The sequence below is a fragment of the Sciurus carolinensis genome, chromosome 14, assembly GCF_902686445.1.
Source record: "Sciurus carolinensis chromosome 14, mSciCar1.2, whole genome shotgun sequence".
Lineage (NCBI taxonomy): Eukaryota > Metazoa > Chordata > Mammalia > Rodentia > Sciuridae > Sciurus > Sciurus carolinensis.
Window position 1 is genome coordinate 12695820 of NC_062226.1, and position 15863 is coordinate 12711682.

The window sequence follows — 15863 nt, forward strand, 5'->3', positions numbered from 1 at the left end:
GCGAAGCCCCGCCCCGTGCACGCGCCGGACTTCCTGGCATTGCGCACGCTCCGTCGCTCGCGGAGGAGCGCAGCAGTGCGCCTGCGTGCCGCGGGTGCGCATGCGCAGGCTGGGCCACGGCGGTGTTAAGGGGAGTTCAAGGAGACGGGGGCGAAGCGGCTGAGGGCGCCTTGCCGGGGTCGCAGCTGCAGCCGTCATGCCGGGGATAGTGGAGCTGCCCACTCTGGAAGAGCTGAAAGTGGAGGAGGTGAGGCTCGTCCGGAGGACAGGCAAGAGGGGCACAGGGCTGCAGCTCCCTAGGCCTGGGCCCAGTCTTCGCCTCAGCGGACCCTGGGCCCCGGACCCCCGGGTCCCTGCTCCCAGCACACACAGGTCGATTCCCAAACGTCCATGCACAGCTCCGGGAATCGCCCTCCTGTCCCACCCCATCGCATCCCGCTGTGGCTGCGGAACACCCCCACCCGCCACCACCGCGACCTGCTTCTCCTTCCGTGAATAGTGATGATACTTTTTACTAGACATCATCAGCCGGGGCCACTCTACCTCATGTCGCTCACTCCTCCCAGTGAACAGAGTATACCGCCCCAGGTGCTCACATTCGAAGGGGACAGTCACATTAAAGTATTATCATCGGTGCAGAACACATTAGAATGGAGTTAGGGAGCCGCAGGAAAATGCGATGATATCGGAGAATGTGCATTTGCTCACAACCGTGGCAAGGCCTTTGGTGTGGACACATTTAAAGCATTCATTTATTCCAGTTATATCTTTTAAATATTACGATGTGTACATACACTGAAAAATAAGAGATAAAGTCACTATTCATACAGCTTTTAATCTAAGAGGGAAACCCATAAAGAGGTAGTTTATAGTACAGTGTAGTTAGTGCTATGAGACGTGAAGACAGTAGCTTACTAATTATAGCTAACATGATCAAGCCATTTCGCAAAGCCAGGCAGGATGCAAATAATTCCTTTCGATGCATTAATTCATTGAATCCCCCCAGCAGCACTGTAAGGTAGGATATAATTGCCCTTCCCATGTTGTAGATTAGAAATAGACCCTGAAAGTAGAAGTGGTTTGCTCAAGGTCACATAGCTAATATGTGGTAGAGTTGAGTGGTGAACTCAGGTCTGGTCCTGAAACCCATTTTTAAAGTGCTCGTTTGTGGGCTGTAGCTCAACAGATTGTGAAGGTTTAGTAGAGCCTCAGTTTATTTGGGATCCAGGTGCTGTTTAATGTGATCCTAGTCTTGGTGGGAAGCAGTGGGTACCAAGGTAGGAGATGTACCTTAGGCTGAGATAGGACTTGACCAAGCAGTGTGAACTTTATCCTATAAGGGAGGTGGTGGGAAGAAGTGGAAGGTATTAAGACAGAAGACTATTGTGGCAGGACTGGATAGCAGAAGGAACAGGCTGCATTAAAAGGAGGGAAAGGGCAGGACTAAAAATTGGTGCCAAGAATTACATATCAGGCACTGTGTTAAGTGTTTTACCTGTGTTATTTTATTTAGTCTTATATGCCTGTGAGGATGACAACTGTTATTTTCCTCAGATGAAGAAATGATGAGCTGTGTTCAGGAGCTTTGTAGTAATGAAGTGACAGTTGTGCTGCTGTGGAACCAGTTTTTGTTGTTGTTGTTGTTGTTGTTTGTTTGTTTTGTTTTGTTTTGGTACCAAGGATTGAACTTAGGGGCACTTGACCACTGAGCCACATCCCCAGCCCCACTTTGTATTTTATTTTGAGACTGGATCTTGCTGAGTTGCTTAGCACCTCACTTTTGCTGAGGCTGGCTTTGAACTGGTGATCCTCCTGCCTCAGCCTTCCGAGCTGCTGGGATTACAGGCATGTGCCACCATGCCCAGTTTGGAACCAGTTTTTTAAAAATTTCTTGCCCTACTATGAAACTTGAGTTACTGTATTTTTCATTGGAATTTTAATTTGGTTCAGCAAACATTTGAAGTTCTGTTTTTTGCAAGAGGTTCTTTATCTGGAATAAATTTGCCTTTAGAGTTTACAACTGAAATGTGAGTTGAGAAACAGATAATAAATGATTACAATATAAGACATAGTATCATTAAATACTATGATAGGAGGGCAGGCATTCTTAAGGAAAGAGTAGGATTTGATGTTGGATATAAATTCCAGGGCTAACTGCTCAGTCACCTCAATTAGTCCCTTTCAGTATTTTCAGGCAGTTATTTTGCTTGTAAGATGAGGTGATTACTCTCGTACAGTTCTCTGAGGCTATACAGGGAAAAGAGAAAGGCTTCTTGGCCATAAGGTAGGAGGTAGCTAAATGGACATTTGAATAATGGCATTTCTGGGCAAAGATGAGAGAACTCTTAAGTGAAGGTAGGATCTGAGCAAAGATAAGGAGCTGGAAAATGCACGGGGCTAAAAATGGGCTAGGGAACAGTGAGTTCAGTGTTTCGAGAGAACAGCAGATAGTCCCTTTATGAAACTTGGTTGAAAAGGCTAGGAGGATAGTTTGGGTCCAGAAGGCTCTGAACACCCTGTAAGTTTAGGCTTTATTCTGTTAAGGCTGAATTTGGAAAGTTTGGTAACTCATTCTCCTCTTGGTCTCTCTTTGAGGTACTGGGGATTGAATCACCAGTGCTCTACCTCTGAGCTTTATTCTCAGCTCTTTTGACATTTTGTTTTATTTTGTTTTGTTTTGTTTTGAGACGTGGTCTCACCAAATTGCCCAGGCTGGGTTTGAACTTGTGATCTTCCTGCCTCAGCCTCCCAAGTTGCTGGGATTATAGGCGTGCACTACCACACCCAAAATGATTTGTTTTAATAGCAGAGTAGAATAGGAATTATCATTCAGGATAATCACTTCAGCAGCTTACGGAAAGGAAAGAACAAGTAAATATGTCTGAAATTGATGCCACTTAGCAATGGATTAATAAAGAAGGCAGGAAAAGTTGAGGAATCAATGTCAGATATGCGATGACAATAGGACTGGGGAAGCCAGAAGCTGCATCAAGTTTGAGGAGAGGTTAACCCATTTTGGATCTCATTGATTAGGAGTTATGACACATACCCATGGAAAAAGTAGTTAGAAGCTTTGTACTGGAATAATAGCTAATATTGATGATGTACTTTCTTTATGTCAGGCAGAGTTCTTAGTATATATGCATTAACTTGTTTGATCCTCTTGGTTCTGTAAGTAGTATCATGCTGCACTTTACACATATTAAAGAAAATGAAAGGCATGATATAAACCAAGTACCATAAGAAGTTGCTGACATGGTTTAAGGAAGCAAGAACAAGACTAGAAGATATCTGCCTCACTTTCCACACCTGCAGGCTCTGTAATCCTGCTGTGCAGGTTGTCTTGTGAAGATGGGTGAGGAAGGGTGTTGACATACTGTGTTCTTGAGACAAAGGGAGTTGAGTGAATTTGAAAGGGTATTCATGGTAAGCAGCTGTGAAGGACATCCTTGCTGTTGGAATTCATCCATCAGTCTTAGTAAAGAAGCAGGTGAGGAGATGTGGTGACATCTCAGGATCTTTGCTGTATCAACAATGGTGATGTCCTTGGAAGAGGCCTGGTTGGAGGCCTGGCTTTGGGTTCCAGTTGGGCTTCCCACTGACTGGCTTGTCATCAAGTACATATCTCATGTTCATCAGTTAGGAAATGGATTCAGAGTGTGATGCTCATCCTTTATTTCTCTGTGACAGAGGTAGTGTTTTACATGTTCAACAACATGGGTATACCTTTCGATAAAACCTCCACATACCTAGCGAGGTAAAGCAAATAGTGTTGCAGGCTTTTGGGGCATGATCACCATGGGCATTTGAATTATTAGCCACTTAAGGGTATTTTAAGGCATTTGAAAAGGAAATAAGTATAGCCAACATAATTTTTTAAATGTGTTATGCTTTAACTAAACTTTGAGTCATCATTTTTATTCTCCCACCTACTTAGGTAACTTTTATTTTTAAAATATTTATATAAAAGCTTTACAGATTTTTTGATAAATTTATTAGAATTTCATGGCAAATTTCACTTGCATTATAACTTTACCTTTGTTTTGATAATTATGACAGTTGTAATATTTGTAGACATAGTCATAACTTTACTTTCTTCTTCCTGTAGTGTGTAAATTACTCTTTTTGCCATTTATCTTATTAGTAACTTAACTGGGCAAAGTGATTAAAAATAAAATTATAGACTTTTATCACATTAAAATCCTTGGGACTGGGGAGATAGCTCAGTCGGTAGAGTGCTTGCCTTGTAAGCACAAGGCCCTGGGTTCAATCCCCAGCACCCAAAAAAAAAAAAAAAAAAAAATTAAAATCCTTAATTTTATGGGCTGGGGTTGTGGCTCAGTGGTAGACTGCTCCCCTAGCATGTGTGAGGCACTGGGTTCTATTCTCAGCACAACATAAAAATAAAATAAAGGTATTGTGTCCACCTACAACATATATATATATATATATATATATATATATATATATATATATATCCTTAATTTTACAAATCAAATCCAGTATTGTATTAAAGTATAATACTATGATAGACTAGATTTTATTCTAAAAATACAAGTCAGTTTTAGAAAATTTGTAAATGCTCTATGTCACATTTATAGGTTAATGAAAAGGTGCTTGAAAATTTTACTCTTTCTTAGAGAAGACAATGGCGACAGGAAAGCAGATAAATATATCAAGCTACTTTAAATATAGGGGAAAAGAAGTTGCCTACTGTCATTTCTGTTTAGCTGAATTGTCCTGGAGGGTTTGATCAGAGCAATAAAGTAGGAAAAGAGAATAAAAAGCAAAAAAGATACAAACATCAGAAAGAGAAACTGATTTTGTGGCTGTAAATGGTAGTTATTTTCTGATAATTCCTTTGAGTTTTGTATTGAAACTAGTAAGATGGCTAAGAAATTTACAGTGTATAACCAAGCAGTAGACAGTTTAAAAATCCAATAGAAAAAGTACCCTATATAGATAGTATTAAAAATGCTATGCTTGGTGTGATGGAGCCAGTGACTTGGGAAACTGAGGCAGGAGAAGTGCAAGTTCAAGGCCAGTCTCAGCGATTTAGGGAGACCCAACAACTTTGGCCTTATCCCAAAATTAAAAATAAAAAGGACTGGGAATATCATCCCTCAGTTCAATCTCCAGTACCAAAATCAAACAAAACAAAAAACCTGAGGAATAAGCAAGAAATGTGCATGGTCCCTTTATGAAGGAAACTATCATTTTAACCAGAGAGCAAGGATGCCTGAATCTGGTTTAAATGGAGAGAAACACTGCGTTCTACAGGCCATAATCCTTGTATTCTAATGTCTTTTGTAACTCGTGTCCCCGTTGTGTAAAAGCATTGAGTGCTCCACAGCTACTTGTGCTAGGCACTGTTTTGGGTGCGTGGTGTATCATGGTAAATGTTGTTTAATTATATCTTTATTTAGGAGAATTGACATTTTTACAGTATTGAATCTGTTGAATACAGAATTCCTGCCCTGTTGGAGCTTACGTTCTAATTGTCACGTGTAGACCACATGAGTGACCACCAGCTTATATAAGACGGTCAAGTGCTAGCTTATGTAAGATGATTAAGGAAAGATTCTCCAAGGATATGAAATTTGAGCAGAAACCCAACCCAAGCTGACTATCTATAATCCAAAAATCCAAAATCTGAACTGCACCAAAATCTGAAACATTTTGAGCATTAACATGATACCACAAGAGAAAAATGATTTCATGTGATGGGTTGCAGTCAAAACAGCTGCATTAAAAATATTGGGTAAGGGCTGGGGTTGTGGCCCAGTGGCAGAGCACTTGCCTGGCATGTATGAGGCCCTGGGTTCGATTCCTGGCACCACATATAAATAAATAAATAAAAATAAAGTTTCATCAACAACTAAAAATTTTTTGAAAAAAAAAATATTGGGTAAAATTACTTTCAGCCTATGTGTATAAGGCGAATTTCGTATTTAGACTTGGGTCTCATCCCCAGGATAGCTCTTATGTATATGCAGATCTTCCAAAATCCATATCACCTCTAGTCCCAAGGATTTCAGAAAAGATACATGCTCAACCTGTATTACAAAAGTGCTCATTCTCCCCTAATTCAGTATGTAACTAAATTTAATGCAATTCAAATGCAAATTATTCGAGCAGTGTTCATCTGCGAGGGTAACAGACAAATTTGTAAAGGAAGAATGAGGAGAGTTCTCTCAAATAACAAAATGTTCTGTTAAGTCATAGTAATTAAAACATTGTGGTATTACTGTAGGAAAAGGAGGAACAGGAAAAAGGCTAGCCAGACCTTTGCTGCTGCAGCTATTAAATAGACCCTGGACTATTTGCAAATCCCTATGAGTTAACTACACCTTTTTCCCAAGAAAATGTTGATTTTATTATTCTTAAAAATTCACAGATTCTAGTACTTTGTTAGTAACAATTTGCTGGGCTAGGTGCTCTTTCTGATTGCTGCCAGTCTCTCATCTTCTGTGAGTCCCATATATTCTTACGCTGTTAATTTTTTCTGGGAGTGGAAACTTGGGAAAGCTCCTGGAGTGGGTTCCTCTCCTTGCATTCCAGGACCCTCCATTTTTCTTTTAAGCAGTTCGTCTTAGGACTTCTGTCTTTATCCCTAAAAATGCCACAGTTACGTCAACTTAGTGAGATTGTTGTAAAAGTGAAGAAAATGATGTATGAGAATGAGCTTTGTGAAATCTAGAGCACAATAGGTCATAAAGAATTATGGTAGCCCCGTGCTTAATTTTCTTGGTAAAGTCAAAACAGTGCTGCTTTTCTTGACCAGCATGAAATAACATTGAGAAAGTGACACTGGTTCGGCCTGTGGTCTTTCTCCCATGCTCCTTCCCCAGGTGAAAGTCAGCTCTGCTGTGCTGAAGGCTGCAGCCCATCACTATGGGGCTCAGTGTGATAAGCCCAACAAGGAGTTCATGCTGTGCCGCTGGGAGGAGAAGGACCCGAGGCGGTGTTTGGAGGAAGGCAAGATGGTCAATAAGTGTGCTCTGGAATTCTTCAGGTAAAAAGTCTCCTGGTATCAGTGCCTGTGTGGTTGGAACATTAGCATCTTCTTAAACAAGTTATATCCAACTAATTAAACAAAAGGATAATTTTAGTAGGAAATGTGTAGGTGTTAAAATCAGATAGACCAAAGCAAACAGTCAGTGATATTTTTGTTTTCATTTTTACTATATGGCAAGTTCTTTAATCTCCACGTGTCTCAATTCCAAATACCTATTTTATATAGTATGGCTGTGAAAATTTTGAAAAGGCACATAAAGTCACCTCAGGGCTGGGAATGTGACTCAGTGATAGAGCACTTGGCCTTGCGTGTGGGAGGCCTGGATTTGATCTCCAACACCGCAAAAAAGAGGGACAGAGCTTACGTGCAGGCATTCTCTAGGTTGTCATTGTTGCTACAGGACACACAACCGTGATGGAGAGAAGTGCGTGGAGTCAGATTTTTAGGTAGTTAACTGTCTCTGATATTTAAGTAGAAAAATCCATGGCGTATAATTATAGAAAAATGTTTTAGCAACCATTCTAGGCAGGACTCTATTAAAAGGGGCAGGGACTCAACTCAGAGGGATTTGGCTCTTTAACTGTAAAGTCCAGAAATAGACCTGGCATCAGGCAGGGCTGGATTCAAGGGCTTAAATGATGTCAACCTACTTGATGTCCTTTGCTTCTCCTTTTCTCTCCACAGTCTCTTAGTTCTGCTTTTCTCTCTTGACCTTATTTTCAGAGACTCTCCTCAGGGTGGTAGAAGTGGCCAACAGCTGCTTTGAAGTACTGTTTTCCCTGCTTAGCAAGCATAGACAAAGTGCCATTTCTCCAATAGTGTGAGACCAGAGTCCCTGCATGGGTGACAGTTGTCCTGACTAACTGAATGCATATTGTTGAAGCTGTTCTGCCTTGAGACGGAAAGTGCTCTGATTGGTTAGGCTTCAAGTGGGACGAAATCTTAACTTCATTCAAACCACATTGCCAAGAGACAGGGAGGGGTTGTTCCCAAAAGGAAAGTGACAAGCATCTTTACAGAAGAATGGGGAATGACTGCTGGCTAGGCAGAAGCTGCAGATGTCCACTGTAATGTCATTAGAGGGAAAAATCAAATGCCTTAGCACAATAGCTGCTTTCCTTTTTCCTTATACTGTCTTTATTCACATACAAAAATATTTTTGTGGTACAGTCATAGTTTGTGTATTTTAAAAATTGATTTTCCACTTAAAACTGTTGGAAACATTCTGTCAGGTTGTTATACAGTCTTCATGATCATTATTTTTAATGACTGTATACTATTCCATCAGTAGATGAACCAACCATAATATACTTGACCAGTTCCTGTTAGTGAACATAATTGATGATTCCAGTTTTTGGACATTTTGGATAAATCTATAGTAATTACTTTTTTATGTGGCTCTTTTTTATTTTTTAATTATTGTGTTGGCATAAATTTCCCAGTGGTGAGATTATTTTGTAAAAGGCTTTTTTTGGTACCAGGGATTGAACCCAGGGGTGCTTAACATTTTTAGCCACCCTTTTGTATTTTGTTTAGAGACAGGTTCTCACTGAGTTGCTTAGAGCCTCGCTAAGTTGCTGAAACTGGCTTTGCACTTGTGATCCTTCTGCCTCAGCCTCTGGAGCTATTGGAATTATAGGTGTGTGCCACCACGCCCGGCTGTGAAAGGCTTTGAACATCATTTATGACTCTTGAGCTTTATTGCCCTTTTTTTTTTTTTCTAAAGTTGGGTCAACCTAATGCTGTCAGCACTGCATCCTGGTAGTCATGTTTTTTAAATATTTGACAGTTACCAAATGAGATTTTATTGTACTCAGATTCGCTTTGATTTGTCTGCTAGCAAGATTAAGTATGTGTTTATTTTTTTAAAAAATTAATTTTCTAAGAGAATTTTGGCAAGTATAAAAGTAAAGGTTTTAATTGGTAAATATTTGGATTTCACAAATACCCACGGTGCCTAACTGCCTCCCTGAAAGGAATTTCTCTCAGCTGATGTGCCATTGCCATATTGGTAGATGATGGTCCGTTGACTGGGAGTACCGAGGCCCAGAACAGGGACCTCGAGTGCTCGTGCGTTGTTCGCAGCTCCTCTTCTGCCCCAGCATTTTGGAGGGATTCAGAATTCCCCTTGAAAATGGTAGTTTTCTACCAGAGTGAGTGACTCCGAGGTCCAGGGTGAGTGACAGCAGTCATGCCTACAGCACCTGCAAGGTTACCTAGGAAACCTTGGTCACTTTATTGTCTCCCAAGGGGGAGATCACAGAATTTTTGCTATGAACTTCCTTAGACCATCCCTGAGAGTCTTCCTTTCTGAGACATCTTAAACAGGATCCATTTGTTAGTGAGATTGCTGGAGGAGGGTAAGGAAGCATTTCATAATTACAATTCCATTGGGGGAAGGAGTTCCTCTCAATATCTTCCACTACATCAAATCAGCTTTTGCATAAAATAATGGTATTTTACTCTTGCTTGTTTTACATTTATTTGATCACCAGTACTTTTGAATGATAAGGGGAATTTTGTGGAACAACTGAAGCTTATCCATAGCTTTTATCCACAAAAGTTACATTTTCTTTCCCCAGCCAATTTTGAGGCCAAAAGTGTTCTCTTAACAGAGAACACTAAATATAATTTAACTTTTTTTCTTGATGATAAGGTCGTCTTTTTGTTCAATGCATTTAATAGAACCTGGACCTTGAGCTTTTAAGGAGTGAAGGGCAGTTTGCCTCTGTAATGAGTGACCCCAGGACTTCTGCTTGTTAGTTTGTGTATTTGCGTTTTGAAATTCTGTCTCCTCTTTTGCCATTTTCTGTCACCTCTGACTCTTGTCAGCGTGCCCATCTCTGACTGTGCTTCTTTCTCTTCCAAGTTTGCTAAGCAGGTACTCTTTAGAATTGGATTTAATGAAAAGAATAAATAGTCCCAAGTGAGGGGTTCTCCTTTTGATTAAAATACCTGTGCCTTAGGCCACAGTCTTTTCTTTATGTTATATAAAGAAAGTGGGTTTTGTTCCTCATAAGTCTTTTTTGTGTACTTTTTTGTGTGACTTGAGGGTCTTGGAGTTGTCCTGTCAGTGTGGTGAGAGTATTTGCTCCCAACTTTTCAGAAATCGAGGTTATGTATTTGAGATCTGTGCCTATATTTTCCCACCTTTTCTGGTTTTCATTGTTTTGCAAAAGAACCGCCCCTAACCTAGCCCTCCTTTGCAGGCAGATAAAGCGTCACTGTGCGGAGCCTTTCACAGAATATTGGACCTGCATCGATTATTCCGGCCTGCAGTTGTTCCGTTACTGTCGCAAACAGCAGGCAAAGTTTGACGATTGTGTGCTGGACAAATTGGGCTGGGTGCGGCCTGACCTGGGAGAACTGTCAAAGGTAAAAGGGCTTCTGCTGGGTCTCATTCCCACCTGGGTTGGAGAAAGGCAGGAGGTGTTCAGAGAGTGGTTTCTGTGAGTACAGACATGATGCAAGAAGCCAGGTTTACTACAGGTTTATTAGGGAGTGATTGTACTCAGTACCAAGGGGAGTGTTTTTAATAGAATTATTCCTGTAAGTAGATCTTCAGCACATGCCTTTTTTTTTTTTCCAGTTAGCTGATGGAAGAATAGAAGGGGGTAGAGGAGGATAAACAAAATGCTAGTGAAACAGTCAGCTGGAAACACCTCTGAGGTTATTGTTGAATTCACTGCAGAAATAGGGTTAAGCGGAAATAGCTTTGCCAGATTTTTTGGGAACATACCTGATTTAAAAAATACATGCTTCTAGTTAAAAAGTGTGTTTACCCCTCCTTTCTTCTATATTACCTGTCTGAGTTGTGATGTCACCATCTGTGGAAATGTCAGAACTCGAAGCCTGATGTTTTTAGTCCATATAGTCATTAGAGTAGTATTTTCTGGAATTTTATTTTAGTCCTCTCACTGTCCCCACTGCTGTTATCTTCTCAGAGAGGAGTTCTTAACCTGAGCCCCGTGCATTTCTGGGAGAGGAAGGTGGACCCAGTTTGGGCCTTAGAAGATCATTCATCTTCTGAAATTGAAGAATTTAGGGATAAAAATACATCTTCACTGAAGGAGTGATCTGTGTGGAAAATAAATCACAGGGATCACTTTCTTTTTTTTTTTTTTTTTTTTTTTTTTTTGGGATCACTTTCTTTTAAAAAATTCTTCAGGGGCTCCCCTTTGCTTGTAAGATAAAGGTGTCTCTCTGTGTTGTGACATGAGGGCCCTTAATGAGCTGCTCTGTGCCTGCTGGTTGGCTTTAGCACCTCCCATTCCTTCTGGCGCTATACAGCTAAGCAGGCATGGCGGCAAATAGGTCGGAACATTTAGTCCCACTGCTTAACTTGCTATGGGATCTTGAATGAATTGCACATTTCTTTCTCCTACCATGTCCACAGAATGGGGCCAGGAATCCCCATTTTTTGGTGAGAATTACACCAGAGAGCCTGTGTGAATCCCTTGCATAGTATCTGGGCACATAGGTCATAGTTAATCTCCATTCCCTTTCCTTTGTGTATAGCTTCTGTGAATAATTGGGTCAAAAGCTTGGTGTCGTAAGTAGTGCAATGACTTAGCCTTTTTTTTTTTTTGTATCTAGCATAATCATCTTCAGATATCTTTTCTTGCTGCACTCAACAAGTTACTTTAAATAGATGATAATTCTAAATTGGAAAGTGGTGGAACTTACACATCTAACAAAACTTTTCTCATTTCCGACTCCTGACAGGAGAATTAACAAGTTATGCTAACAAGTCCATGCTAGTAAGAAAATATATGTATTCTTAAATCTTCATGTTAACATTTAAAAAACATGAAAAATAAAAATAACTTTCAAAATTATTCTCTTTAAGTGGATTATCACCTTCAGTTACACTTTAGTTCAGTACCAGTCTTTTTCTAGAACGGGATAATCACCTGGATAAAGCTGAAGAATTAGCTTCATTCACAGTTGTGTTCTGTTCCCACTTAGTTACCTTTCCCTTCTACTTTCCCCTGGTGGATTCCTACTTATTTGTAAGGCCTCAGTTTGAATGTCAGTGTCCTTCCCTGAACTTTCTTACCCATAACCTTGATAATATTAAAAATAACTTATAGACAGGCCTGGTGGCACATACCTATAATTCCAGTGACTTGGGAGGAGAATCTCAAATTTGAGGCTAGCCTCAGCAATTTCACGAGACCCTAAGCAACGTAGTGAGACCCTGTCCCAAAATTAAAAACAAACAAACAAAAATTCTGGGGATGTGGCTCAGTGGTAAAGGGCCAATTCCCAGTACCAAAACAACAACAAAAACAAAAACAGCAACACCTTAGGGAGCACCTGCTGTACATCAGACACTTTACATGTATGGTTTTACTTCATCTGATGACCCTGTGAGCTATTCATAGCCCTGTTTTATAGGTGGAGAACTCAATCTTCAGTGGCTGCCCAAAGGCATTTACTTAGTAATTGGTTTGACCATATGCCTCTGCTCCTTTTCTTTTTGGGGAGTCCTATGGAAGAGGAGGTTACTTTATTGTTCTTTCCTCATTTTTTTCTCTCAAGTGGTCCTTGATTACTTTACATTTGAGAAACATTTTCCTCAATTTACTTCATAAATATGTTGAATTCTTTAAAAGAGCTTCTAATACCAGCTGGGGGCATTTGGGTTTACTCTGCCAAGCAGGAAGGAACCCTTAATGATCTCTAATTACAGCAGAGAGATGAGAGTACTGTTTCAAAGTAGACAAATAAGGAACCACTCTGGGTTTGAAGACTCAAGTTTCAGCTCCAGCTCTGAGGTTACCACATCTTAGGCAAGTCTCCTTGGTCCTCACCCGTGAGTTAGAGTTAATAAATGTTGCAGAGGGTGCTTATAACTTATTGTACACCTGAAAACTTTGTTCACAGAAAAAGGTTTCTGAATTTATACATCTAGACAGATCAACCTGGTCTGATCATGTGGGGTAGCTTAGAGTTCATACCACTAAAGTAGCAATTGGAAGATTGTTAGTAACCATGACCTACATATCTGAACCTATTTCCTTATCTTTAAAAGAAGAATTTCTGCTGTCTTTGCAGTTGAGATTTTGGTGACCATGAGGGGTTTCTGTGGATGTCAGTATCTCCATCTCCCTTTCTGTGCAGTTTATCCTTCACCATCTTAGTTGGCCTGTGGGCTCAACTCACCGATTCTGCCTCTTGCCAGTCTAGCTTCCACACTTTCTAGCCTGCAGATGGGATTGGTACATCCCTGTTTCAGTGGCAACTGTTACCAACAGATTGAAATGCCTATCATTCAGTACCCTTTGTCATTCAGTTCTGCTTACCCATGTTGCATGGTTTGAGAGTGCAGGCTTTAGCGTAGGCTGGCTGATCAGCTTTGTGGTCACTTCTTCTGCAGTTCGGTAGGTGGTCCCAGTGAACCTCTGCACGATGGCTTCATTGGAATGTGAGAAGGAAATGGCATTTCATGTGTGCAACATCATTTCTGACAACACTCAGAGCTTGGTTAGATGGTTAGCTCCCCCACTCTTCTTGCAGCCTTCGCTTTGACTGTTCTAGAGATAGGCCCCTGTCCTGCCTTCCTTCCCAGTCTGCCTGGCTCATGCCTGCTTATCCTTCAAGATTAAGCCAAGTGTTACCACCTCAGCAACATCCAGGCCTCTAGCCTTCAGTGTAGGTGAGATGTGTGGAGTCCTTGTTGCTGCCCACGTAGTTCACGTCTCCATTATGATACTTTTGCCTGCCTCCCTCAGTAGACAGCCCCTCAAGGACAGTATCTTATTTCTTTCCATATTCCCAACTTCCACCGTGTGGAATGATGTGAAATAGACTTTCCTAAATGCTTATTTGAGGATTAAACGTGGTTTGCCAGGGCCTTAAAGTCGGAGGGTATTGGGAGCAACAGAAGCAGAGGGGAGACACAGGGAGCTCATTTATAGTCACAGATCACTCCAGCCTTACTTTCAACTCTGTCTCTTCCCTCTTCACCCTTCCCAGGTCACCAAAGTGAAAACAGATCGGCCTTTACCGGAGAATCCCTATCACTCAAGAGCAAGACCAGAGCCCAACCCTGAGATAGAAGGAGACCTGAAGCCTGCCAAGCATGGCAGCCGCCTTTTTTTCTGGACCATGTAGAGATGGGTCAAGGGCCCATGCTCAGTCACACGCCCAGGCAACTGGAGAAAACGCCCATGCGGTTTGCATCAACCGATAGTGTGTCCTTTCCTGGATCACAAACATTAACAAAAAAACTAATTTATGTGACTTGGCAGTTATTCTATACCATTTCCTGTCCATTAAAAATTTTAAAGGAAACAGTTGTATTTTATTATGTTTTATGTAACCTTTTGGCCTTTAAGGATGACTTCCCCCTTGCTCTTTCTTCTTATGATCCTGCCTGTTCCCCTGGCTTTGCTTTAAGTGGCACTCTGCAGTGTGGCAGAGGAGCCACGCTGAGTCCTAAAGAAGTGAGTACGAGGACTGCCTTTGTTACCTGAGACAGCTCCTTGTGTTCACGTGTTTTGAAGTCTCACCTCTTTGTGACCATTTCAAGCAAATAGATTTCTGAAGAGGTCATTCAAGGGAAGCATCCAGGAGGTTGTGAAGAAGCATTGGAGCCTTGTGACTCAGGGTGCGGGAGGGGCTCCTGGCTGGGACTTAGGCCTTCTTGCTCAAAGTTTCTTAAAGAACCTAACTTCCACCATTTCCCCTTGATATCCCATCCTCAGGCATTATAACCCAGATGTTTCTCCTGATAGACGAGGGAGGTGGGGGCTGTGCTCCCAGCTCCAAAGCCAGGAAGTCAGGAGGTCTGAGTGTCAATTCCAACCTTGGGTGTGTTCCTTAACCTCTGTGAGAGGTTGAGTTTGAGGACAAACTAAAGGGCATATGCTTATCTACCTCCTGGGCAGGTTAGAGTCAGAAGTGTTTATAAAGCTCTGGTTCAAAGCACTATTATGCACATCCCCCCTTCAATTCCTTTTTCACTACTAGGCTATTTCCTCTTCATCTGACTGGGCCACTCTGCACAACCCTGCTTGTGAATACAAATTGCGTAAGTCATCTCAACTCTGGGCCTTGGTTTCTCCTTTGCAGAACTGGGAAAAGTAAAGTAGTTGGACAAGTGTCTTTCTTAAGGCTTCCAGCTCATCCCAGATTCTCTGAAGTGGGGAGGTTGCCGTGAGGCATTAGATGAGGTATATGATCTGTTACCTAAAGTGTTTGGGAACAGTTGTTCAAAGGAAAAGCATGGCGTGACCGCCCCTTTCCCCACCACTGCCGACCCCTCATGTGGAAGGACTCGTTGTGCAAAAGTTCCTTGCCAGCTGCCTTTGCCTCAGATGCTCCAACCTAAGAGGAAGAATAGGTTTTTGCATTTTCAGAACAGCAGAGGCAAAGTCTGTTAACCCCTTGGTGGCCATGTAATTGGAAGTCAACTCTGAAGAGTAGAGTATGCATAGGGCTACAGACCGGCATTCATATGACACTTGAAGCCACATGTTGCTTCCTAGCTTCTTTCTGTGGAGGAAGCTGAGTCTTGCATAAATAAACACTTAGTGAGTGTTGTGCATTGTGCCAAGGGCTTTACATCTGTCTTCTTCATGCTCAAAGGTCCTTTGAAAGAGATACTATTAAATGTCAAGCCCATTTCACAAACGAAGGAACTAAAACTTAGGGAGGGGTTAAGAAGCCCTGGCTTGGTGCATGAGAAGTGGTTGATGGAGGATGCTAGTGAAGATGGTCTGGTTCCAACAGCCGCACTGTCCTTCATTCAGAACCATCAGTAGTTCTCAGCTGTGGACGCACATTAGAATCACTTGAGATACTGATGTCGGGATCCCATCCCTAGTGATGCTGATTT

The 15863-nt window shown here is 41.5% G+C and overlaps 1 protein-coding gene across 1 annotated transcript; it reads left to right on the forward strand.

Annotated features, from left to right (window-relative positions):
• Positions 1-89: 89 nt before the first annotated feature.
• On the forward strand, positions 90-14312 carry Ndufa8 (NADH:ubiquinone oxidoreductase subunit A8). Its single transcript, XM_047525762.1, has 4 exons — positions 90-247; positions 6852-7015; positions 10228-10393; positions 14000-14312. The coding sequence occupies exons 1-4, from the start codon at positions 197-199 to the stop codon at positions 14135-14137; spliced, it is 519 nt and encodes a 172-aa protein (XP_047381718.1). The 5' UTR covers positions 90-196; the 3' UTR covers positions 14138-14312.
• The last annotated feature ends 1551 nt before the right edge of the window (positions 14313-15863 follow it).

Excerpts from the sequence above, each read along its gene's own strand:
- Ndufa8 (XM_047525762.1), top strand. The coding sequence starts at position 197 with ATGCCGGGGATAGTGGAGCTGCCCACTCTGGAAGAGCTGAAAGTGGAG. Across the intron at positions 248-6,851 it reads AAGAGCTGAAAGTGGAGGAG|GTGAAAGTCAGCTCTGCTGT; the intron begins GTGAGGCTCGTC and ends CTCCTTCCCCAG. Across the intron at positions 7,016-10,227 it reads TGTGCTCTGGAATTCTTCAG|GCAGATAAAGCGTCACTGTG; the intron begins GTAAAAAGTCTC and ends CCTCCTTTGCAG.